The sequence below is a fragment of the Equus caballus genome, chromosome 18 (genome assembly GCF_041296265.1).
Source record: "Equus caballus isolate H_3958 breed thoroughbred chromosome 18, TB-T2T, whole genome shotgun sequence".
Taxonomy (NCBI): domain Eukaryota; kingdom Metazoa; phylum Chordata; class Mammalia; order Perissodactyla; family Equidae; genus Equus; species Equus caballus.
Window position 1 is genome coordinate 12,003,742 of NC_091701.1, and position 25,236 is coordinate 12,028,977.

The window sequence follows — 25,236 nt, forward strand, 5'->3', positions numbered from 1 at the left end:
GTGTTTCCATAGCCAAAGTTCCTAAAGGTGAGTTCGTGGTTATGTATAGTTTAGGTTGTATGTACTGAGCAGTGATTGTGGACCTGGGAGCTGAAAGCATTTTCCCCCCTTTTCTCTCTTTTCTTTTTTTTTTTTTTTTTTTGTTGTTGTTGTTGAGTTTCTTTTTTTTTAAAGATTGGCTCCTGAGCTAACATCTGTTGCCGATCTTTTTTTTTTTCTTCTTCTTCTCCCCAAAGCCCCCCGGTACACAGTTGTATAGTCTAGTTGCAGGTCCTTCTAGCCGTGCTATGTGGGATGCCACCTCAGCATGGCCTGATGAGCGGTGCCATGTCTGCATCCAGGATCCCAACTGGCAAAATCCTGAGCTGCCAAAGCGGAGCACGTGAACTTAGCCACTCGGCCACAGGGCCGGTCCCCTCCCCCTTTTATTTCTGCTGTGATTTACCGGCATCCCCTTATCCATAGCCTCTTCAGGTAGGGAAGGCTACTAAGGCCTAGGATATATTACTTTGACAGCAGTTTAGCAAGGTGACCAGAGGTCAGTCACAGAGAATCAGGGTTGGCCGTGCAAGTGTAGACCCCAGCTTTCCCATCTCACCGTCTCAGTCCTGTGTACCTGGCAATGTCATTGATCCTCCTCTACTCTCATTGCCCTCCTCTGACAAACCAGCATAATATCACCAAGGGGCTTTGGAGGAATTCCACGAGCCGATGTACTTGAAGAGCTTTGGAGAAAGGGCAAGACAGAAGGAGAGGCAAGGGGAAAGGGAGTGGGCACCAGGGCAGAGAAAAACAAACGGGGTCTTCAGGAGCCATTTGAGGTCACCTTGTACTGAGAGGCCAACAGCCATCCTCCAGGACCTCTGAGCCCTGAGACTCAGGTAGAGCAGGCTGCCAGGAACGTCTGCCTGGTGCTGACAGAGCTTTCCTGGGACGCCAGGAAGCAGGGAGCCTCCAGGAGGCTCCTCTTCAGCTCGGCCCCAAACGCCGGGGTATACCAGATGAACCTCCTGGGTCTCACTTGATCATCAAGGCTTCCTCGTGTGATGGAGCTCATGGGAGTGAAACTTCTTGGAATTAACGTGTGTGACTTTAATAATGAAGAAACCCAAGGTGAAAATCGGAAATAAAGTGTAAGGTAGCTGACCCACAGAAGGGACGCAATAGGCATTTACCGAGCACCGGCTATGTCACAGGGCACTAGTACAACCTTCTTTCAACCCGAAGGTGGGATTTACTAGATGTGTTGTTGGGCTCAACAAGGTGGTATGCGTTGCTCATCCGCACGCAGCAAGGTTGTGGCGGGGCTGACCCAGAACTTAGAGAGCGCTCTTTCCGGACTCGGGGTGTCGCAGCATCAAGGCTCAGTCAGCGTGCCCTCTCCTGCGGGAGCCGGCCCCGGCCCCGCGCCCTCCCTCCGCCTCCTCCCCTGCCAGCCTTCGCCTGGGCCCCCGCCAGTCCTGGCTGCGTGGAGGACGCAGCGAGGGCCGCGTCCTTATCAATGGGCTGTGCCGCTCAGTGCGCGCGGCCACCTGGTCAGAGGAGGAGCAGTCCCGGAGCCCGCCGCGGGGTGGTGGCCCAGCTATGGCTCCTCTGGACGCGGCGGCCGGCAGGGGTCCGGGATCCTGCGGGGGCTGCTGAGCCCCGGAGCGGCGGGTGCGCCCAGGCCGGCGGCCGTCGGGGTGCTGGGGGGAGCGCGCCGGGCACCATGCGCCCCCACCTGCCGCCGTCGCTGCTGCTGCTGCTGCTCCTCTGCGCCGCTCACGCCGTGAGTACCGCGCTCCTCCGCGGGCAGGAGCACCCCCGCCCCGGGACCTACGCGGGATGGGCTGGAGGGGGACCCCCAGATCTTAAGCCAAGGAGTGGGAACTCCTACCCCCATCCCCTGCAACAATAATCTCTATCAGCTTGTCTCCAGAGGACCCCCTCTCCCCAAATAAAACAGCGTGTGCACCTGGCGAAGGCAGCTCTGAGGTAAATCCCCTCTCCCGCCCAGCCACCCCTTCCTCCAGGCTGCGCCTAGATGGAAATTCTGGAGCCGTCTCTGGGGACTTTGCCTCTATTTCTCTGAAACCTCATAATCGCCTTTGGAGGCTGGTATTACCCCCCTCACTTTACGGACAAGGAAATCGAGCCTCTGAGAGGCCAAAAATCTTGCCCCAGGAAAAGACGATTGGAACCCACATCGGTCTGCCGCAAAGCCTTGACATTTTCACACACACTGGGCTACAGATGGGAAAACCTCAAAAAGCTCTGGCTGGAGTTTCCGGGTCTGTGATGGGACCGCTAGCAGCTCCCTCCCTCCTCTCTCCTGAGGGAGTTGGCTCCCTAATGTCTGCGTGTCCGGGGATCCTGGGAGCAGCTGATCTCTGTGAACCAGGTCCAGGGAGGAGCTGGAAGAGAAAAGAAAAGGAGGCAGAGTGGGTGGCTTGTTTTTCCTTCTTACAGAAACTCCTGAGAGGCCCGGGCGTCTCCCACTGGCATTTGTGAATGAGACAGTGACTGTACCCACACTGCCTGGATGGAAGGAATGGGGAGTGGGTGGCAGAGTGGGGAGTGGGAAATAGGGGTGCAGATTCGAGAACCACACCTTCCCACTAGCATTCCAAACTGGCCCCCAAGTCCTTTGTCCCAGGAAACTCCCCAGGAAAAGAGGTTGGGAACCCAATTCTGGCCTCTAATCTCCGTTCTGGGCAAGTCCTTCCTGGTGTCCAATGACCTTGCCTTCCTGTAGTCCTCTCCTGTTTGATGGTAAGAAAAACCTCTGCTCCTGGAGCTCATGGGAGTGTCGACACGCAGGAGATGCCCATCTTTCTGGCAGCTCCATGACATTCCAGCAGCAATAGTTTGGAAGAGTGGAATTTAGGGATCTCATTCCCAGCTCCCTTGTAACCTTGGAGCCTCTTCTCAGTGGCAGTGCTGCTGTTGGAAGGTGCTAGAGCAATAGTACCAACTCATTAGTCTCAACTCCCAATTTGGGGAAATAACCCCTCGGACACTGGGGACAATTCAAAGCCAAATATAGCCTAGAGGTGTGTTGTTATTCAATGCCCAGGGATGGGAGAGGCAATAACTCCCTCCTCATGACCATCCCAGCCACCTTCTTAAGTATTTGCAGTAACTCTGAGCTTGTCAGAAGAAATGAACAGATGGCTGGGCTTCAGGACTGAGGTTCAACCTCCATTTTAATCTCAAGGGGATCCCCGGGTGACCTCGGGAATAAGCAGAGGGGGAAATGAGAGCTTTCACTTGGTTCATGTCTTCAGTGTGCCTTGAAAGGATGCTTCAGTGTGCTTTTCCAGTTCCCTTATTTTACAGAGGAGCAAACTGAGACCCACAGAGAGGAGGGACCTGCTCAAATCACAAGGGAGCAGTAGAGCTGGGACTAGAACCCAGATTTCTTGATTCCCAGCCTTGCAGCCCTTTGTCTTTCCAGGCCATTTCCATACACTCATGCACTGCCTCGTATTATTACAAGATGGTTTCCTGTGTATAAGTCTCGGTCCTCTGGTTATTTTGTGGCTTATCCAGACCTGAGGTCTCACACGTCTTGGCAGAGAACTCCTTTAATAAACAGGAGTGGAACTGACCTACTTGGGTTGGAGTATTTTCCAGCCTATCCAGCTCTGCTTTCCTTCTATTTGTTTAACTCTGTGTGGTCAGACGTTTCATTTTGAAATTTTAAGGGAATTCAAGCAACTTTTTGTTCAGTTGGGGCTCCCCTTTGAAGGAGAGCATAGGCGTCTTCCTAATAGGGTGTCATTGGGCCAAACTGCTTATTACTAGCCCCCCCCCCCCTTGCCTTTCCATACAGGGAGGTGTCAGGAGGGTCTCTTGCAAGTAGAAGGCAAACAGTGATGATGGCTGATGGGGCCAGTTTTCTGAGACCTCCACTGGAAACTCTGACCACGCCTCCCTTTGCTACCTCCTCCCCCACCCCCATATCTCAGGAGGATTGTACCTGCAATGATACTGTGATTGTTTACTAGCATTAATTTCAGTTTAATCTAATTCCTGTGTAAAACATAGAACAAATACTGAATTACACACAGCATTTTATTGAGGGGGCCAGAGATGAGCTTGGGGTCACAAAATCCAATAGGAGATACATTCCCAAACTGTTTAGGGGAGTCCTTCACTTCACTTTGCCCTCACCTTCAGCATTCCCAAAGAGCTCCCCTCTGTCCCCCGTCCCCATGATGCCCACCTTATCGTTTCCTCCCATGCCAAGGGAGAGCATAGCTCTCTTCCTGGCAGCCCGAGCTGAAAGCACAGACCAATAACCAGGATTAGAGCTCCACCACCAGAGCCGCCCCTCCCATGGCCCCCGATTGGTCCCTACTGCCCTGCCCTTAGCAAGCTGAGGTTTCTCACCACGGGTCTTCTCTTGGGACCTGGGACAACCTGCCGCCTGAGGTAAAACCCGCGACACTCAGATCCTGTCTACTTACTTCCATTCCAAACAGGGGAGGGCTGCTCAGCATTTCTGTAGACTTCAGAAAATGAGAGCATTCTGGGGCCCGTCCAGCTCCAGCACTGCATGTCTAACAGTTCAGGGGCATGTGGGGAGGGGACATCCCTGGGTGATCATGTGCTGCAGCCCCAGGCATCATGCTGCCAGGATTCCTGAGTTCTCCAGTCTGCTCCAGAATCCCCACGTGTCCAGCATCAGTTCCCTCACCCATGGCTCTCAGAGGCTCTCCCTGATGTGCACATGTCTTTTCAAATTCCTGACCTTACCACCCCCTCTTTCATTTTCAACAGACAAGTTTACCTTCTGTTTCCTGAGATTTGAGGAATGAACGTCCTCTGACAACATCTTGCCCCTATAGATGTGTCTAAATTGTACCCTCTGTTCCCTTCCTTCCATCTGTCTTAGCTTGACTGTCATAACAAAGTACCACAGACTGGGTAGATTAATAACAGAAACGTATTTTCTCAGCGTTCTAGAGGCTGGAAGTCCCACATCAAGGGCCAGCAGGGCTGGGTTCTGGTGAGAGCTCTCTTCCTGGCTTGCAGGAGGCTGCTTTGTCCTCACGTGGCCTTTCCTCTGGGTGGGTACGGAGAGACAGAGAGTGAGCTTTCTGGTGTCTCTCCTTACAAGGACACTAATCCTATCAGGTCAGGACCCCACCCTTATGACCTTATTTAACCTTAATTACTTCCTTATAGGCCCTATCTCCAAACACAGCCACACTGAGGGGTTAGGGCTTCAATATATGAATTTGGGGGCGGGGGGGCACAAGCATTCAGTCCATAACACCATCCCAGTGGAAGAGAGGCTCTCCTCCTGCCCAGGAGAGTCCCTACACCTGTGCTCCCAATCTCTACCCCCCACCCCCCCGCCCTTCACAGGGACTTCCGTTCCGAGACGAACAATGCAGCCATCATGCCCAACATCACAGTCTTCCTCTTGACCCACTTTTCCCCATCAGCTGGTCCACTTGCCCAAGTCAGTCCAGCCCAGGCAGTAAAGAGCCCTCCCTCTGCGCTCTGGGCTTCTAGCCACAGTTCCACCTCTGCCCCTTGATGAGCAGCTTCTCGGAAGAAGCGCCCACCATCATTGCTTCCACTTCCGCTCATTTCTCAGCCCGCTGCAACCTGGTTCCCACCTCATCCCACACTGAAGTCAGTCTCATGTGTGGCCTTATTTTGCCACGTTCACTACACACTTTCCAGTCCTGGTCCTACCTAGGGTGAGCACATGATTTAGGAGAGAGACGGGACGTGGTGAATAATGACATCAAGAAAGCAGGCATACACCGTCCTGGGCAAAGTGGGGCAGGAGACCCCAGCCTTTCCGTGGCACTTGGTGACAGGCCACTCCCTCTTTTCCCCTTCCTCCCTTGGCCTCTGCTTCTTCCAGTCTCCTGTTCCTGTGCTGCGTCTCGTGTTGTCCTCCTCCTCGTCTTCGCAGCCCTGTGAGGGTCACTCCCAGGCTCTGTCTCTGGCCCTTGCTTGCTCTTGCCATGTGACCTTCCTTGGCAGTCCCACCGTGTCCTAAGTCCAACCTTCCAGACTTATCCTACTCCAACTCCCAAGCCTTCTTCTCTTCTCCTTGTTTTCACTGTTCTTGAGACTATTAAGACACCCACTCCAGACTCACGGGGTCACACTGTCCCCTGCCCTCACCCCCACATTCAGTCCACTGCCTGCTCTTGCAGAACCTGCCTACTCACTGTCACATCTGGGCCCTCTTCTTTATGGGATGCTGCCGGTGTTGCTGCTCTGGGTTCAACAATCCTCACTTCTTGTCTAAATGATGGAGCCACCTCCCACAGTCCCCTGCTGCCACCTTTGGTCCATTGTGATCTGGTTGCTGCCTTCACCATGCGCTTGGGTCGTTTGCCTCTCTGTACCCCACTGGAGACCATGAGCTTCAAGAGCGGGAACTGTGTCTCATTCACCTTTGTGTCCCTGGTGATGAGTAGATGGCTGGGCATACAGTAGGTGCCCAATAAATGTTTGATGAAATTTTTCATTTTGAACTGGTTGTGTGATGATGAGTTCTCTCTTCTTATTTCTCATTGTATAAACTAGACTAGTATTTCCTTTTTTTACCCTTGAAATTATTTCTTTCCAGTGTCAAGTTGGCAGGCAAGTAATTATAAAGTGAGATATGCAAAGTGATGTTGAGTCTGTCCACCGTCTGCATAATTCAGTAGCTTTTTGTTATATCTCCTCCCAGATTTTACCTTTTCAGATTTAAGAATCTAAAATTAAACTCTAAAATAGCTAACAGAACTCTCTCCTGACATCTTTCATGTCTTATTTCAGGATCTGCTTCGTTATTCTCTCTCTGCAGGCTGGATTTTTCTGTTGCTTTCTAAAGGATAGAATATGGCCACCCCATGGCTGTCAAGCTTGCATGTCTAGGATACAAGAGATTGACCTTACTTCCCTTTCCAATACCAAATAGCCAAGAGAAGAAAGCAGATTGCCCCAAACTGGGTTAGCTTTTCTCTGTTGGTCTGATCAGTAAGATGGAACCTCACGACATAAACTAACCTACCTCAGGCTGAAGGGGTCCTTCCCAGAGAGGAGTTGTTGGCAGATAGGCTGAGCAGACACCTCAAAATATGTCCATCCTCTGAGAAAATCCCCAAAGAAAGGGATGATGGAAGCTAGTCACACAGTCACCAAACAACAGGTGTGACCTTGTGCACTACAGTGAGCCAGCCATGACTAGGTGCTGAGAGAGACAAAGGGGACACTCCCTATAGAGATACTATGAGATGTAACTTAGAGAGTTTACAACTTAATTGCCTTTTCTAAAACATTACCTTAGGTTTTATCCCAGCAAACCCAAAACAAAATCTAAAATATGAGAGAAAAAAAGTGGAATTTGCCCAGGATGGCAATGGGCAGGTATCAGTTCCACAGTTCTGCAACTAGAAAGGATTTAACACAGAAAGTCAAAGGGCTCCTTGAAGAAAGTCCCAGAGCAGTTGGTTGGCAATATTATACAGTGTTGTTCCAGTCGGAACCTTGGAGTGCACATATGATATGTAGTTGATGAGGTGAAGGCCTATGAATTTTGTGATCAACAAAAAAATAAATTTAGGGGCCGGCCCGGTGGCACAGCGCTTAAGTTCGCATGTTCCGCTTTGGCAGCCTGGGGTCCATCGGTTCGGATCCCAAATGTAGACATGGCACTGCTCATCAAGCCATGCTGTGGCAGGCATCCCACATATAAAGTGGAGGAAGGTGGGCATGGATGTTAGCTCAGGGCTAGTCTTCCTCAGCAAAAAGAAGAGGATTGGCAGCAGTTGTTAGCTCAGGGCTGATCTTCCTCAAAAAAAAAAAAAAAAAAAAAAATTTAATTAAAAATTTCAGGAAAAGACAAAAATTATATGAAAAATTTGTGGTCCAAATTTTAAAAAGCCAGACTTTGACGTGAGTTTAGCAGTATTTTAAAAACTCCAGATGTAAAGATCGCTTAGACTCAAACTCTGAAACTAAAGAGGAAAGTGTACATAATGTGTCTTTTTGGTTAATTAAAATATTAAGAAAAGTGCTATTTAGTAAATATTTTTCTGGCAATCTCATTAAATTTATGGGGAATACATATTTTTAAGTGTACTTAGGTCTGGAGTGCTATTTTTACCACCAAACAGCACCCAATTCTTGGTATCAACTTATTTTCTACTCAAAACTTTTCACTTATGACACCAAATATACAGGGTTTTTCCTCACACTGACAACCAACTCTCCAGACACCAGCTGGGTGTCCGGGTGTCCTACAGTTCACTTCAGTTCTGACACTAACTGCCTGGAGTTAGCACAGACCCCACAAGTTAAGGGGTCAGTCCCACAAGACTGCTCCTACTTCAGACACCAATCCTAGTCCGGGCCACCCAAACTTCTGACTGACCAGCTATAAATTGGGAGTTCCCATGACCCCCTCCTTGGGTTCGATAATGTGCTAGAATGGCTCACAGAATCAAGAGAGCACTTCACTTACTATTAATGGTTTATTATAAAGGATGTAACTCAGGGACAGCCAGAGGAAGAGACGCATAGGACAAAGAAGGGGACACACGGAGCTCCCATTCCCTTTCTGGGTGCGCCACCCTCCCAGCACCTCGATATATTCACCAGCCTGGAAGCTCCTGAACCCTGTTGCTTAGAGTACTTATGGAGGTTTCATTTCATAGTCGTTATTGATAAAATCATTGACCATTGGTGATTAACTCAATCTCCAGCCCCTCTCTCCTCTCCAGTGGTTGGAAGGGTGAGGCTGAAAGTTCCAACCCTCTAACCACATGGTTGGTCTTTGTGGTGACCAGAGCCATGCTGAGGTTATCTAGGGGCCCCAGCCACCAGTCATCTTATTAACGTATAAGAGGTCACTCCTCACTTTGGAGATTCCAAGCATCTTAGAAGCTCTTGTATCAGGAACTGGGGACCAAGACCAAATATTATAAAAAAAGATGCTCCTCTCACCCCCATCACTCAGGAAATTACAAGGGTTTTAGGATGACTTTGCCAGGAACCAGGGACAAAGACCAAATATATGTTTCTTATTATATCACAATATCACATTGAGACATCCAGTTTAGAATGGCAGACTAACCATATGTGTTTATCTATTCTGCCCCGGGAACTCCCTTAAAATGACAGTAAAGGAGTCAAAAGGGTGTAAACCCACAGAGTCAGAAAACAAGACAAGAGACAACAATGAAGCAGAGATTTCAGGAAATCTTTGGGAAATGGAAAGCGAATGAAGTAGTGGCAGCAGTACGTGAAAAATAACAACCTATATGCCTACAGTGTGTGGAGGGGGCGTCGACGAGAAACTGTCCAGTTGGCTCAAAGCACCATGGGAAGGCCCCAAGCACAGAGCAGACAGGGTGGTAGGGAAGATTAGAGAAAGGTCAAAAGATTAAAGGACTGATCCACGGTGTCCATCATTCAACTGACATGGATCCCAGAAAGACAGAATAGGGGAGGTGAAGGGAGGAAATACTAAAATAAAGAACATCATATTGTAAAAATTCCCGGAAATGAACACAAATCTTCACATGGAAACACCCACTGAGTATCTAGCCAATGAATTAAAAAAGAACCCTTGCCTCAAGGAATTTTAAAATAACTAAAAACAAAGAAAAATCCTAAATATTTCTAGACAGAAAAAAAAAGTCACATACAGAAGGTTTGAAATCAGAATTGGATTTCTTATCAACACAGGAAGAGAGAAAGAAAAATGCTTTCAAAATTTGGAAGGAAAATTATTTTCAACCTAGAATTCTCTGCCCAAATTATTAGTTAATTTGGTAATTAATCAAATTGATAAAAGATTTTTCACTCCTGCAAAGATTGAAAAAGTTACCTCCTGTGCATGCTTTCTCACCAAGTTACTAGAGCATGTGCTTCTGTAAAACAAGGAAGTAAAGCAAGGAAAAAGATGTGGATCTAGGAAATGGGACCCTAACCAGGAGGGCTGGGGAGAAGATACTCAAAAGCCCAGCCAGGCAACAGGCCCAGACTGGAGCAGAGGCAGGGGGACTGTGGCAGAGAGGTCGCCAGAGGTAAAACAAATAGAACTTCTGATCGATGGCTAACAGAGCTGTGGGAGCACTTGGAAAAATTAGCCAAGTGTACGTCAAAAACTAATCAAATGAAAAAACAAAGTAATCATTGACCTCAGGAAAAACAAAATGTACAAAAGAGACATAATCATTTTACATGACTAGACTCAGCAGTGAACAATATTTCATAGTCAAAATAAGTCATTATAAATACCAACCGTTCAATTAACTGAAAATTAAATCAAGAGAAGGACCTGCACTATATGGGGAAGAGAAGTATATGTAGGGAGGTTTAAAAATGTCTAAATCTTTATCTTCCATCGCAGACAGTTTTTGATAATGTTTCACATTAATAAACCAGAAATAGCAGTATAAGAATGTCATTTTAAAATTTGGAGATACAAATGAAAATAAACAGCTAAAAGGAGTTGAGAACAGTTGACTCCAGAGAGCAGATAAGATTAGGGAAGGGAATTGCTCTTTTTCATTATAAACACTTTGGTACTAATACTGTACAAGTAAAATTTTTCTTAAAAAAATACTTATACAAACTCAATTTTTAAAAAAAACTGTTTAAAGGGAACTTTTAAGGACTAATAGCTCTCATTTTGAGGAAAATTCTGTATAAATTTTAACAATTCTTTCATCTTCATTTGTCTCATGTGAATTTTAAGTAAAATTATATTAATATTTTTAAATTTAATAAGTATATGGAAATATATGTATAAATATACATGCATATGGCTACTAAATATCGACCTCTGCTCCCCTTCTCTAGGTTGATTTAGATAATAAGGGAGCTTCTTTCCCATTCGTTCCCTCACCAAGGCATCTTACAAGTGGTTGCTCCACTGAACGCGCAGCACTCCCAGCCGCTCCCAGCAACCTTGAGGGCCTACTCCTTCACTTCCACATGGCTGGTCACCATCTGGAAGCCACGGACTCAGTCTTTTCAGCAGACCACTGTTGCTGTCACACAGACATCAGTGGACACCTCGTATTTCTTTCGTTGGCATGCCACCACCACACAGTATTATCTTGGTTTATTAAATTTTAATGAAAGGATCAAGTGTAAAAGAAATGTGGGATGATCCATTTCACACCCATTAGGGTGGCTGTTATTACAACAGAAAAATAACAAGGGTTGATGAGGTTGTGGAGCAGTTGGAACCCTTGCGCCTTGCTGGTGGGAATGTAAAACGGCGCAGCTGCTATGGGAAGCAGTTTGGTGGTTCCTTAAAAAAGTAAACACAGTACTAGCATATGATCCAGCAATTTCACTTCTGGGCATACACCCAAAAAAATTGAGAGCAGGGACTCAAAGAGATATTTGTACACCCATGTTCATAGCAGCATTGTTCACAATAGCCAAGAGGTAGAAATAACCCAAGTGTCCATCAACAGATGAATGGATGAACAAATGTGGTATATATATATTCAGCCTTAAAAAGGAAGAAAATTCTGACAGATGCTACAACACGGACATGAAATAAGCTAGACACAAAAGAACAAATATTGTATGATTCTACTTATATGAAGTACCTGGAATAGGCAAATTCATAGAGTCAGAAAGTGGAACAGCGGTTATCGGGGGCTGGGGGAAGAGGCAATGGGGAGTTCCTGTTGAATGGATACAGAGTTTCTGTTGGGATGTTGAAAAAGTTGTGGAAATGGATAGTGGTGATAATTGTACAACACTGTAAGTGTACTTAATGTCACTGAATTGTACACTTAAACCAGGGTTAAAATGGCAAATTTTATGTTATGTGTATTTTACTAGTTCTAAAAACAAAAAAGAAATGTAGGACGAGAAGAAAAAGTTAAACTGTCCTCTGATTATTATTTTTTCTGTAGTCCCAGGGGAAATCACTAAGGAAGTTGAATTTTCTTGGAGGGAGATTCCCATTGTAGGTGTTCTCCCATTTCTAATCTTGCTCTGCTGCTCTCAAGAGCCCTCTTTGCTGACGTACACCTTTCTTCAATCTCCAACCATGGAAACTGCCACTCACTTTGGGGTAACTTCACTCCTTGTCTACACACATTGATGCAGCTCTGGAATCTATTTCCCACCCTCTGTCAATCAGCTATGCTGCATAACAATAACAAAAATCTCAGCGGCATACAGCAATAAATGTTTATTTCTCTCAGTGTTTGCAAGTGAGCTGGGGTTTGATTGATCAGCCACAATATTGACAGTGATACGGGCAACGTACTGAACATTCCTATTACCCCACGGATGCTACCCACTTCTCTCCCACTCCCACCTCTTCCTTAATTCCTGACAACCGCTAACATGTTCTCCATTTCTATAATTTTGTCATTTCAAGAATGTTATATAAATGGAATCCTATAGTCTGTAACCTTTGGGGATTGGCTTTTTTCCTTCAGCATACGTCTCTGGAGATTCATCAGGTCGGTACATGTATCAACAGTTTGTTCCTTTTTACTGCTAAGTGGAATTCCATGGTATGGGTGTACCATAGTTTGTTTAACCATTTACCATTGAAAGACATCTGGATTGTGTCAGCTTGGGGCTGTTATGGATAAAACTGCTATAAATGTTTGTGTGCAGTTTTTGCATGCATATTAGTTTTCCTTTCTCTGAGATAAAAGCCCAGGAGCACAATTGTTGGGTCATAGAATTGTTGCATGTATGGCTTTTCTTAAGGCCCTGCCAACCTGCTTTCCGGAGTGGTTTTCCCTTTCCCCATTCCCACCAGCAGCATGTGAGTGGTCTCTTGTCTCCACAAACTTACCGTTATTTTTTGTTTTAGCTATTCTGACAGGCATGTAGCGATATCACATTGTGGTTTCAATTTGCATTTACCTAATAGCTCATAAAGTTGAACATCTTTTCACATGCGTATTTGCCTCCGTATATCTTCTTCTGTGAAATGTCTCTTCATGTCTTTGCCTATGTTCTAATTAGATTTTTGTTTACTATTGAATTTTGAATGTTCTTTATATGTTCTAGATATTAGTCCTCTCTCAGTTATGTGGATTGCAAATATTTTCTCCCAGTCTGTGGCTTGTCTTTTCATCCTCTTAACACGGCTTTTCATGGAGCAAAAATGTTTAATTTTTCTGAAATCCAATTTATCAACTTTTCTTTTCATGGATCATGCTTCTGGTGTCAAGTATAAGAAATCTTTGCCTTGCTCTACATCTTGAAGATTTTCTCCTATGCTTTTTTCTAAAAGTTTTAGTTTAATGTTTTGCGTTGAAGTCCACGATGAACTTGAGGCAATTTTTGTGTAAGGTGTAAGACTTAGCTCAAGGTTTGTTTTGTTCTGTGTAGATGTCCTGTTGCTCCAGCACCATTGCAACTCTTCTACCAATACCACACTATTTCGATTACTGTAGCTATATAATGAGTCTTAAAATTAGGTAAACTGATTCCTCCCACTTAATTTTTTTAAATTAATACAATTTATTTTGTTGAGTGGATTTAGGTTTAAGAAAAATTGAACAAAAAGTACAAAAAATTCCCCTTTACCCGCTTAACCCCTCCTCTCCAATGTCTGCTATTGTTAATGTCTCGCATTAATGTGGTACGTTTGTTACAATTGATGAGCTAGTATTGAAACACTAACTAAAGTCTATAGTTTAAATTAGGGTTCATTCTTTGTGTTGTAAATTCTGTGGGTTTTGACAAATGTATAGCAAACAATGTATCCTTTATTACAGTATCGTGCAGCATAGGCTCACTGTCCTAGAAATCCCCTGTGTTCTCCCTGTTCATCCTCGCGCCCTCCTCCCTCCCCTGAACCCCTGGCAACACCGATCTTTTAGCGTCTCCATAGTTTAGCCTTTCCCAGGCTGTCATATGGTTGGAATCATACAGTGTGTACCCTCTTCAGATTGGTTTCTTTCACTTAGCAGTATGTATTTAAGGTTCTACTATGTCTTTTCATGACTTAATAGCTTTTTTATCATGAAATAATATTCCAATTATGGATTTTTTTATCATTGAATAGTATTCCCATTATGGATTTACCACAGTTTGTTTATCCACTGGCCAATTGAATAAGAGGTTGATTTCAAATTTTAGCAATTATGAATAAATATTTTATTTCTAAAAAAAGGTTTCAACTACTCTTTTTCTTTTGCTTTTCCATATAAATTTTAAAATAATTTTGTCTATATCTCCGAAAAGCTTGTTGGGATTTTGATAGGAATTGTGTCAAACCTGTGTATCAGTTTTGGGAGAACTGATATCTTTACTGTGCTGAGTCTTCTAGTCCGTGAATATGATATATTTCTCCATTTATTTAGAACGTCTTTGGTTTCTTTCATCAGGATTTTGCAGTTTTCAGCATACGAGTCCTATACATGTTTTGTTAGACTTACACCTATTTTTCCTTTATTTTAATTGATTGTAAGTGATCTTTAATTTGGTGTCCATGTGTTCCTTGCTAGTGTATAGAAATACAATTTATTTGTATATGTTTAGCTTATATCCTAAGATCTTGCTGAACTCAGTAGTAGGAAACTTTTTTGTAGATTTCTTGGGAGTTTCTACATAGACAATCATGTCATCTGCAGATAGATATTCCCCCTTTCTGATCTGTATGCCTGTGTTTTCCTTTTCTTGTCTTATTGCACTAGCCAGGACTTCCAGTACTATTTTGAATATGAATGGTGAGAGTCGACATCCTTGCCTCATTCCCATTGTTAGGGAGAAAGCATTCAGTCTTTCAACATTAAGTATAATTTAGCTATAGGTTTTTTGTGGATGCTCTTTATCAAGTTGAGGAAGTTCTACTCTGTTCCTATTTTTCTGAGAGTTTTTGTCATGGATGTTGAATTTTGTCAGATACTTTTTCTGCGTTGATTGATGTGATCGTGTAGTTTTTCTTCTTTACCTGTTAATATGGTAGATTACATTGATTGATTTTCAAAAATTGAACTCATGGATTGTTTAGAAGTATGTTGCTTAGTTTCCAAGAATTTTGAGATTTTCCTGTTATGTTTCTGTTATTTACTTTTAGTTTTATTCCATTCCAGTCAGAGAACATATTCTGTATGATGTCAGGTTTTTTTTTTTAATTTGTAGTTTGTGTATAGCCTAGAATATGGTCTTTTTGGTATATGTTCCATGGGCACTTGATAAAAATGTATGTTCTGCTGTTGTTGGATGAGGTGTTCTATAAATGTTGATTGGATTGTTTGTTGATAGTGTTCTTCTAGATCCTTGCTGGTTTTCAGGTGTCTAGCTGTTCTATCAATTGTTGAGAGAGGGCTGTGATGTCTCCAACTGTATTGTAGATCTATTTCTCCTTTCAGTTCTATCAGTTTTTGCTTCATGTGTTTCACAGCTTTGTGGTTTGGTGCATACACATTTAGGATTACGATATCTTTTTGAGGGATTGTTCCTTTCACCATTATGTAATGACTCTCTCTGTCTCTGGTCATTGTTTTTGCTCTACAGTCTTCTTTATCTTACATTAATACAGCCACTCCTGCTTTCTTTAATTAATGTTTGCATAATATATCTTTTCTCACCCTTTTAACTGTCAACATGCCCTTGTCATTATATATTATATATACTATATTATATATTATATTATTTTATATTATATATTACATTATATTATATATATATAAAATCTTAGAGCTGGATGGGTGCAGGCATTTCTGCAGCAGCTCTGTTGTGGCTGATCACAGGCTCTGGGCCAGGGGAGGTGATGTGTATGTCTCGTGGGGACCACAAACCCAGCCAGTTGGTGTGAGGTAGTGATGGGAGAAGAACGGATCCTTTCTGACTACTTTCGTGAAGGGTGGTAAGACATGGACGCTCCCCAACAGCAGGTCATCAGGACACGATTTATGTTTGCCTTTGGAATCATTTGAATACCTTAGCTGCCCTTCTGTGGCCCAGAGCTTTTGTTTACTTGGGCCATTTTGGAGTATGGCCTTGTCCCTGGGGACTTCTCCTGCTCCATTATGGTCGAATTTCCATCTACAAAGCATTAATGTAAGGTTGAAAAAAGGATATAAAACCAAGTTTTTGACCTCTCAGAAGACTGGTTTCTGAAATTGGAGTCCTGGGTTTACGACCTGGGTTACATCCTCTAACCACCCTGGGCCTCACTTTCCTTTTCTTTCTCTCGTTACAGGGTTATTTTGAGAATTGGATAAGTTAATGTACATGAAAAGACTCTGTAAAATATTAAAATTCCATACTCTGTAAAAAGTAAAGGGTCCAATTCATTGATGTGTGCAGTTGCTCATTCATTCATTCACTCATGTATTTATCAAGTCTCTGGCACAGATGAGATACTGGAGCCATGCTCTGGAAATCTACTCCAGAAAAGCGAGGAGGCCAAGACTGCATGCCAGTCCTCCCTCCACCCTCCTGTCCAGCTCCTCCCAGCCATTGCTCTTCGTCTGGGTGGGATGGATGCTCTCTTCCGTCGGACAGAGAGATGGTTATGGGCAGGTTTCAAAGACCTTGTCTGAACCAAACTAAGCTCACGAAACCTGAGAAATAAGCACTGTTGGAGTGGAATAAATGAAGTCTTACAGACTAACAGTAAGGTGCCCAGAAAGCAAACTGCTCCTTGGACTCAGGAGCCTCGATAACCTTAAGAACAAGAGTTGCAGTAGACAAGCCACAGATTGTGTAAGTGTCCCAGCTGTCCCAGCTGTGTTGTGAATTCTCTCCCAGGAGTGGCTGCGTCCACCTCGCTGCGGATTAGCAGCTCCTTGCAGGTGGCGGCTTTGCCTTCCTCATTTGAATGCCCATGGTCCAGCCCCATTCCTGCTCACAGGAAGTCCTCATGTGGTAGAATTGAGTTAGTGACAATGATGGGCATTCTTGGTTTTGGACCTGCAGGTCGGAGCCCTCCCCCGACTGTGTGACGTGTTGCGGGTGCTGCGGGAGGAACGGGAGCAGTGCCAGCAGGAACTCTCCAAAGACAGGACAGGAGACCTGGGCGTGGAGCAGCCAACCCCAGGTACGTGGCTCACCTTAGTCCACTCTTGGACATGGATCATGTCCAGTCCCTGTGGGTCGGGGGAAGCTTGTTGTCTAGGCCAGGATGGGGATGTCGGGGGCTGGACCAGCTGTATTCATTCAGATAATCAGCTGGGGGAAGGGTCTAGAGTGATCCTGATGAGCGGTCTACACACACCCAAAAAGCCATCACAACTGTTTGTTTTTCTGGGCTTGTGGATACAGCCAGGATGTTTGTACCATTAGCTTGATGCACCACACTGCATGATGACTTCACCAAGGGGAGAATTACTTGTCAAGGCCGTGTACCTCTCATTCGTTCTTTCACCTTCACTGCCAGTTTGATGAATGAGGTAGTGGGAAAGGCAGCATGGGGTCAGAAAAACCTGGGGTCTGATGCTGGCTGACCCTTACAGGCTGGTGACTGTGGAAAAATTATTTCACCTTCTGACCTTCGGCCTCCTGATCTATGAAATGGAGGTGATAATGTCTACTTCAGCATTATAATGATACATGAGATACAGTATGTTAAATACAGGCGTTTCTCAAATATTAATTTAAATATTAATTATCATTAATCGAGATTTTAAAATTATTAATTAATATTTAAATGTTAATTTTATTTCTATTCCTTTCCTTAGCTTATTTTCTTTGCTTTCCCTCATCTAAAGGTAAGGAGCGGTGTAGCATTAAGAGAGGAATCTGTTACAGGTCTTCGAACAAAGACTTGTCCACGCATGTTTGTAGCTGCTCTAGTCACAATAGCCAAGAGGTGGAAACAACTCAAGTGTCTGTCAGTGGATGAATGGATAATCAAAATGTGGTACTATGTACATACAATGGACCATTATTCAGTCTTAAAAGGGAATGGAGTACTGATACATGCTACAACATGGATGAATCTTGAAAACATATTAAGTGAAAGAAGCCAGTTACAAAAGGCCATGTATTGCATGATTCCATCTATACGAAATGTCCAGCAAATACACAGACTGAAATTAGACTAGTAGTTCTCGGGGCTGAGTGGTAGGGGAATGGGGAGTGACTGCACAGGGGTTTCCTCTTGGTAGTGGTGAAAATGTCTTAGCACTAGATAGAGGTGATGGCTGCACAATACTGTGAGTGTACCAAATGCCACTGAATTGCACACTTTAAAATGACTAATGGTTAATTTTGTGTTATATGAATTTTCTAAATAGACTTTACTTTTTAGAAAAACTCACTGTAAAATTGAGTAAAAAGTACAGAGTTCCCATACACTCCCTGCTCCTCCACAAAGACACAGCCTCCCCCACGATCAACATCCCCCTCCAGAGTGGGACATTTTTTACAACTGATGAATCTGCAGTGACACATCATCACCCAAAGCCCATAGTTTACTTTAGGGTCACTTTTGATGTATACATCCTGTGGGTTTTGACCAATGCATAATGACATGTACCCACCATTATATTATCATACAGAGTACTTCTCTGCCCTGAGGAACAGGTGGAGCACAGAGGAAAACAAGGGGAAAGCACCTAGAAATAGACATTTACAGTTTCCTCCATGTCTTTTCATGGCTCAACAGCTCATTTCTTCTGCATGTGCTGAATGATACTCCATTGTCTGATGTACCGCAGTTTATTTATCCATTCACTTTCTGAAGGACATCTCGGTTGCTTGCAAGTTTTGGCAATTGTAAATAAAGCTGCTTCATGTGGACATAAGGTTTCAACTAATTTGGATAAATACCAAAGAGCACAGTTACCGGCCCGTATGGTAAGAGCATGTTGAGTTTTATAGGAAACCACCACACTGTCTTCCAGAGTGGGTGCGCCACTTTGGTCCCCACCAGCAGCGAAAGAGAGCTCCTGTGGCTCCACATCCTCGCCAGCGTGTGGTGTTGTCAGCGCTTCATTTTGTTTTCTTTTTAATTGTGGTAAAATACACATAAAATTTCCCGTCTTAACCATTTCCAAATGTACAGTACGTGGTGTTAAGTATATTCACATGGCTGTGCGTCCAGTCTCCAGAACTTTTTTCATCTTGCCAAGCTGAAACTCTGTACCCATTAACAACAACCCCCTTGTTCCCCTGCCCCTCCCCCCCGGAAATCTCCATTCTCCTTTCTGTTTTTATGAATTTGACTGTTCTAGGTACCTCATGTAAGTGGAGCCATACAGTATTTGTCTTTCTGTGGTTGGCTTATTTCGCTTAGCCTAACATCCTCAATGTTCGTCCATTTCGCATGCATCAGAATTTCCTCTTTAGGGCTGAATAATATTCTACTACGCTTTGTGTATCCATTCATCCATGCTGTAACACATGGCAAGATTTCCCTTCATAACACTGAATTGCGGGTATACACTACATTTTCTTTATCTATTCATCCGTGGATGGGTTGCTTCCACCTCTTGGCTATTGTGAATATTGGTATTCTATTGTGAACATGGGTGTACAAATCACTCTTTGAGACCCTGCTTTCAATTCCTTTGGGTGTATGCCCAGAAGTAGAGTTGCTGGATCATATGGTAATTGTATTTTTAGTTTTTTGAGGAACCACCATACTGTTTTCCACAGTGGCTGCACCATTTTACATTCTCACAAGGGCTCCGATTTCTCCACATCTCCACCAACACTTGTTATTTTCTGTTTCTTTCTTCCTTTGTTTTTTGATAGTAGCCATCTTAAAGGGTGTAAGGTGATATCTCCTTGTGGTTTTGATCTGCATTTCCTTAATGACTGGTGATGTGGAGCATTTTTTTCACGTGTTTGTTGGCCATTTGTATATCTTCTTTGAAGAAATGTCTATTCAAGTCCTTTGCCCATTTTTAAATAGAGTTGTTTGTTTTTGAGTTGTCGGAGTTCTTTAAATAGGGTTGTTTGTTGTTGAGTTTTAGGAGCTCTTTATTGTTCTGGATGTTAAGTCCTTGTCAGATATATGATTTGCAAATAATTTCTCCCATTCTGTAGATTGCCGTTTTACTCTGTTGATGGTGTCCTCTGATGCACAGAAGTTTTTAAATCTGATGTAGTCCAGTGTATCTATTTTCACTTTTGTTGTCTGTGCTTTTGGTGTCAGAATCAAGAAATCATTGCCAAATCCAATCTCCTGAAGCTTTCCCCTTATGTTTTCCTTTGAGAATTTTATCGTTTTAACTTTTATGTTTAGGTCTTTGGTCCCTTTTGAGTTAATTGTTAGATATGGTAGAAGGTGAGAGTCCAACTTCATTCTTTTGCATGCGAATATCCAATTTTCCCAACATCATTTGCTGAAAAACGATCTTTTTCCCATTGAACAGTCTGGGCACCCTTGTCAAAAATCATCTGACCATATAGGTGAGGGTTTATTTGTGGGCTCTTTATTCTATTCCATTGGTCTATATATCTATCCTTATGCCAGTATCACACTGTTTTGATTACTGTAGCTTTGTAATAAGTTTTGAAATCAGGAAGCTTGAGACCCCAATTTTATTCTTTGTTGAGATTATTTTGGCTATTCTAGGTCCCTTGAGATTCTACATGAATTTTAGGATGAAGTTTTCTATTTCTGCAAATAATGCCATTGGGATTTTGATAGAGATTGCAAATAAATCTGTAGATTGCTCTGGGGAGCATTGACATTATAACAATATTGCGTCCTCCAATCCATGAACACAGGGTGCCTTTCCATGTATTTGCGTCTTCTTTAATTACTTTCAGCAACAGCTTGTAGTCTTCAGCACGCAAGTGTCTCTCCTTGTTGGTGAGGTTTATACCTAAGTATTTTATTCTTTTCTGTGCCGTTATAAGTGGGTTTGTCTCTTAATTTCCTTTTCAGGTTGTTCCTCACTAGTGCATTGGAGTGCAGCTAATTTTATGTGCTGACTTTGTATCTATCCTGCAACTTTGCTGAGTCCATTTGTTAGTGGAATCTTTAGGGTTTTCTACATTTAAGATCATGTTGTCTGTGAACAGAGAAACTTTTACTTCTTCCCTTCCAATTTGAACGCCTTTTATTTCCTTTTCTTGCCTGATTGCTATGGCTAGGACTTCCAATACTATGCTGAATACAAGTGATGAATGTGGGCTTCCTTGTCCTGTTCCTGATCTTACAAGAAAACTGTTCAGTCTTTCACCATTGAGTATGATGTTTGCTGAGGGCTTTTCATATATAGCCTTTATTATGTTGAGATAGTTTCCTTCTATTCTTAGTTTGTTGAATGTTTTTATCATGAATGGGTATTGAATCTTGTCTAATGTTTTTATGCATCAATTGAGATGATCATATGGGTTTTGTCCTTCATTCTTTAATGTGGGGTATTACCTTGATCAATTTTCGTATGCTGAAATTTCTGTGTGTTAATCTATCCTTGCACTGCAGGAGTAAATCCCACTTGGTCATGGTGTATAATCCTTTTAATGTGCTGTTCAATTCCATTTGCTAGTATTTTTTTGAGGATTTTTGCTTCACTATTCATCAGGGATATTGTCTATAATTTCCTTTTCTTGTAGTGTCTTTGTCTGGCTTTGCTGTCAGGATAATGCTGGCCTCATAGAATGATTTTGGAAGTCTTCCCTCCTTCAGGTTTTCGGAAGAATTTGAGGAGGATTGGGGTTAATTCTTCTGTAAATGTTGGTAGAATTCATCAGTGAAGCCATCTGGTCCTGGGTTTTTCTTTGTTGGGAGATTTTTTAATTACCAATTCAATTTCCCTGCTAGTCAGAGGTCTGATCGGATTTTCTGTTAGTTCATATTTCCATCTTGGTAGGTGGGTGTTTCCAGGAATTTCTCCGTTTCACCTAGGTTATACAGCTTGCGGGTGTACCGGCCATGCACATCCTTTTGCAATACTCTTTTCTCTCTAAAGCATGGCTCTTATTCTTGAAATTCTCGAGCTGTTGGTTGTCCAGTTTCTCATTGTCTACCATGGCCAGGCCGGTGACTCCTCTCCCACGCCACCCACGGGGCTGCGCCGACACTCCCAGGAGCTCAGCCTCCGCCAGAGCTGCTATGCCTGCCGGCTTCTTCCCTCCTCTCACCTGCCTCTGCCGAGGCCCTCTCCTGCCTGTCCTGCTTCGGCAGCTCCGTGAAGACAACCGTCTGACCAGTAGTGGCAGTGGTGACAGAATACCTTGTGAGCTGAAACTGCGAGGCAGCCTCACCCCCTTTCATGTGAATTTTACCTCAGTTTTTAAAAAGAAAGAAAGAAAAAGGGAGAAGAGGGGAGAGGCCCAGGCTTGTGAATTAGACAGACTGTGTGATCTTGAACAAGTTTTTAATGTCTCGGGGCCTCAGTTTCCACATTTATTTTATGGAGCTGGTGTGATATTGAAAACACTCGTTCAAAAACTATTTAGTACTTACTGTTACGAGGTGAGAATGGTGAGAATAAGGGATATGATGGTGGGAAGATAAGGAACGTGGAGCCCTCTCTTATCACTTAGGCATGTACTTTGCTGCACGCGGCAGAAGCTTGGTACTCCAGCTTCGTCCGATAGGAGTCGGTTTGCACGTTACAAAAAGTCCAGGACTGGTGCAAAGTTCCAGGATGTCGTCAGATTCCATGTTCCTTCTTTCTGCTTCCTGTGTGGTGTCTGCCTCATGGTGGTAAGAAGGCTGCTGCCCCTCCCGGGAGGAGAGGACAGTACCTGTGCTTCTGACAGGAAGAAGAAGAAAGCCACAAGAAGGAAGGGTGAGAAGTATCGGGAAGCCAAACTTTCCTAAATCTCTCCAGGTGACTTCTGCTCACACTTCACTGGCCAGAACTGAACTCCATGGCCCTCCCAACCCCCCGGCTACAACTGAGGCTGGAGATGGAGATTTTTAGCTGTGCACGTGGCCACCTTGAACAAAATCATGTTCTGTTAATGAGAAAGAAGAGGGGAACGGGCAATAGACAGTCTCTGCCACAGCCATTAAAACTGTTTGTGGAGAGAGACGTTGATGAAATACTCACGAGTTGATGTAAGACGGCAATGAGCTAAGTAGAGTGCAGTATGTGGCTCTGTGTAAGCAGGCAGTGAGGGCTCTTGACCAGTCCTCAACTCCGGGAAGGCTGTCCTGAAGAAGTGATGTTTCAGCCGGGATGTGAGGATGCATAACGGTTATTAGGCAAAGAGAAGGAGAAAGAGCGTTTCCAGAGAGAACAGTGGGGCACCCCTGTGGCAGGAGGGGGCCCCGGTGCATTTGAGGAAGGCCACTGTGGCCAGAACACAGCTTAGAGTCCAGTCGAGAGGGAGCCTGCTGCAGGACGTGCTCTTGAGGCAGCGGGGTCACAGGCCCGAGGACCTCAGAGGCCACACGGAGGATTTTCCTCCTCATCCTGAGGGGGTGTGCGAAGCCCTGGAGAGTCTTACGAGGGGACTAATGGGATCATCTGCATTATGAAAAGATCATCTTTGCCACAGTGTGGAAGGCGGATTGCAGAAGAAGAGTAAGTTCAGAGAGGCCTGTTGGGAGGCTGGCGGTTTGGGCAAGAGATAATGGTCATTGGGACTAGAGAGGGTGTCCTCATTTGGGTTCCCCAGAAGCAGGCCCTGGGAGGAGGATTCAAATGCAAGTAGTTTATTTGCAGGTGATTCCAGGAAAGATTAGTATGCATTTGGGAAGCTAATCAGAGAAGGGAAGAAGCCAGTAAACAGGCTATTGCTGTGGGCAATGGGAGCTTTGTCCCCCTGGGGAACTTCAGGAGCCCAAGAGAACAAGCACCTCAAAGTGGCCAAGGAGCTGGAGTATTTGTCTCCATCAGTCAGAGCCTGGGGCTGCTTCTGGGGAGGGAGCATTGATTCCCTAGCACTTCCAGCCTGCTGTGCTTGGGGGCACAGTGGGCTCCGATGGCTGGAGAAAGGCCCAGACAAAGAATTCAGGGGCCAGTGTTTGAGAGTGAGTTTGGCGTGTGCAGAAAAGACGAAAACCAAGGAGACACGGCAAGGTCTGCTCCAGAGGGGCCTCAGGTGGAGGGGTGGACACTTGGAAAGGCTATTTAGGCGGCAACACTCACAGGACAAGGGGATGAATTGGCTCAGGGGCCAAGTGGGAGAGTGCATGTCCAGGATGACCCCCAAGTGTTCGACCTGAGTGACTGGAGGAAGAAGTGAAGGAAGACCAGGTATTTGGGGGAGAAGAGACAAAGATCACGAGTTGAGTTTTAGCCGTGTAGACCTGAGAATGCAGAGGAGGGGCCAGGGCTAGGGATAAACTTCTGGACAGGTGGCAGTGAGGCTGAGGATGCTCTAGGGGATGCGGTGGGAGAGGAAGAGGAGATGCCCAGGAGCGGGCCTGGAGATGCCCAGCACTCCTCATCAGGAACAGCCAGAGGCGGGAGGAAAATCAGGGTGTCAGCGGTGGCAGAGGCCAAGCAGTTTAGACGATGCAATGTGCTGTTGCCAGTTCACCATCCCCTGCGTGGGGGACGGGGACAGGATGACTGTCTCGCATAGTTCGAGCCCTTCCTTTCCCTCTGCTGGCTATGAAACCTGCTTGTGGGGAGCCAGACCGTGGTCTTGCGTTCCCTGTAGGCACCATGGAGCCTGAGCCTCCTGATTTCCTGAGCCCTCCTTCTACCCCAGAAACTGTGTCTGGAACAGCAGAGAGTGAGGCACCGACAAGGCCAGCCTCGGGTGCTGCAGAGTTAATAGCTGCCCTCTGCCTGCCTGTGCCCAAGCTGAATGCCTAAAATTCCAGTGACAGGGCGTGGGGCTTTCATTTAGCCCTGAGAGACAAGGTCTAGAACACCCAGCCTCTTGGAGAGATGAGGGCAAACTTCAGTTCACACTGAGAAGGAAGAGACAGTTATTTTAAATATTAGCATCTGATGTGTTTAAAATGTCCCATTGCTCTCCATTGGTTCCGGGGTGAATTCCAGCACCTGTCTTGGCCATTGTCCATGCCTCTACCCTAAATATTTCCACTTGGCTCAACCAAATTGTTTACAATTTCCTGACTGTGTCCGTTTCTCTCCTGCTCTGAACCTTTGCACATGCTGATCCCTCTGCTACAACACTATTCCCTCTTCTTCACTCTGCCAACCAGTCTCCTTTTTAGACTCCTCCAGGAATGATTTCCTGAAAGCCCATGGCTCTGCTGGTTGTGCTGGCCACCCTGACCCCTGCAGTGCCCTCCATTTCTCCCCTTCTCACATTTCTGCTCAGCATCGTTGAGCCGTGTTTGCTGGACTGTCCTCGCCTCAGCATAAGCAGGGACTGTGACACTTTCCTCTTCTCCTCAGTGCGTGACACAGGGTCTGCACCCACTGAGTACTCGGTGTATGTGTTTGTTGAATG

The 25,236-nt window shown here is 44.8% G+C and overlaps 1 protein-coding gene across 9 annotated transcripts in view; it reads left to right on the forward strand.

The window, feature by feature from the left end:
* The window catches only part of SCTR (secretin receptor), an 89,244-nt gene that overhangs the window by 12,436 nt on the left and 51,572 nt on the right, over nt 1-25,236 (forward strand). For 3 of the 9 annotated variants that reach the window (XM_070240689.1, XM_070240687.1, XM_070240688.1), the window contains exons 1-2: nt 1,462-1,768; nt 16,870-16,990. In XM_070240689.1, coding sequence (XP_070096790.1) covers nt 1,502-1,768; nt 16,870-16,990 — 388 coding nt within the window. In that variant the 5' untranslated portion in view covers nt 1,462-1,501. Of the gene's footprint in view, nt 1-1,461; nt 1,769-16,869; nt 16,991-25,236 lie in introns of those variants that run through there. The other 6 variants (XM_023622774.2, XM_070240691.1, XM_070240690.1 and 3 more) reach the window with 2 other exon arrangements.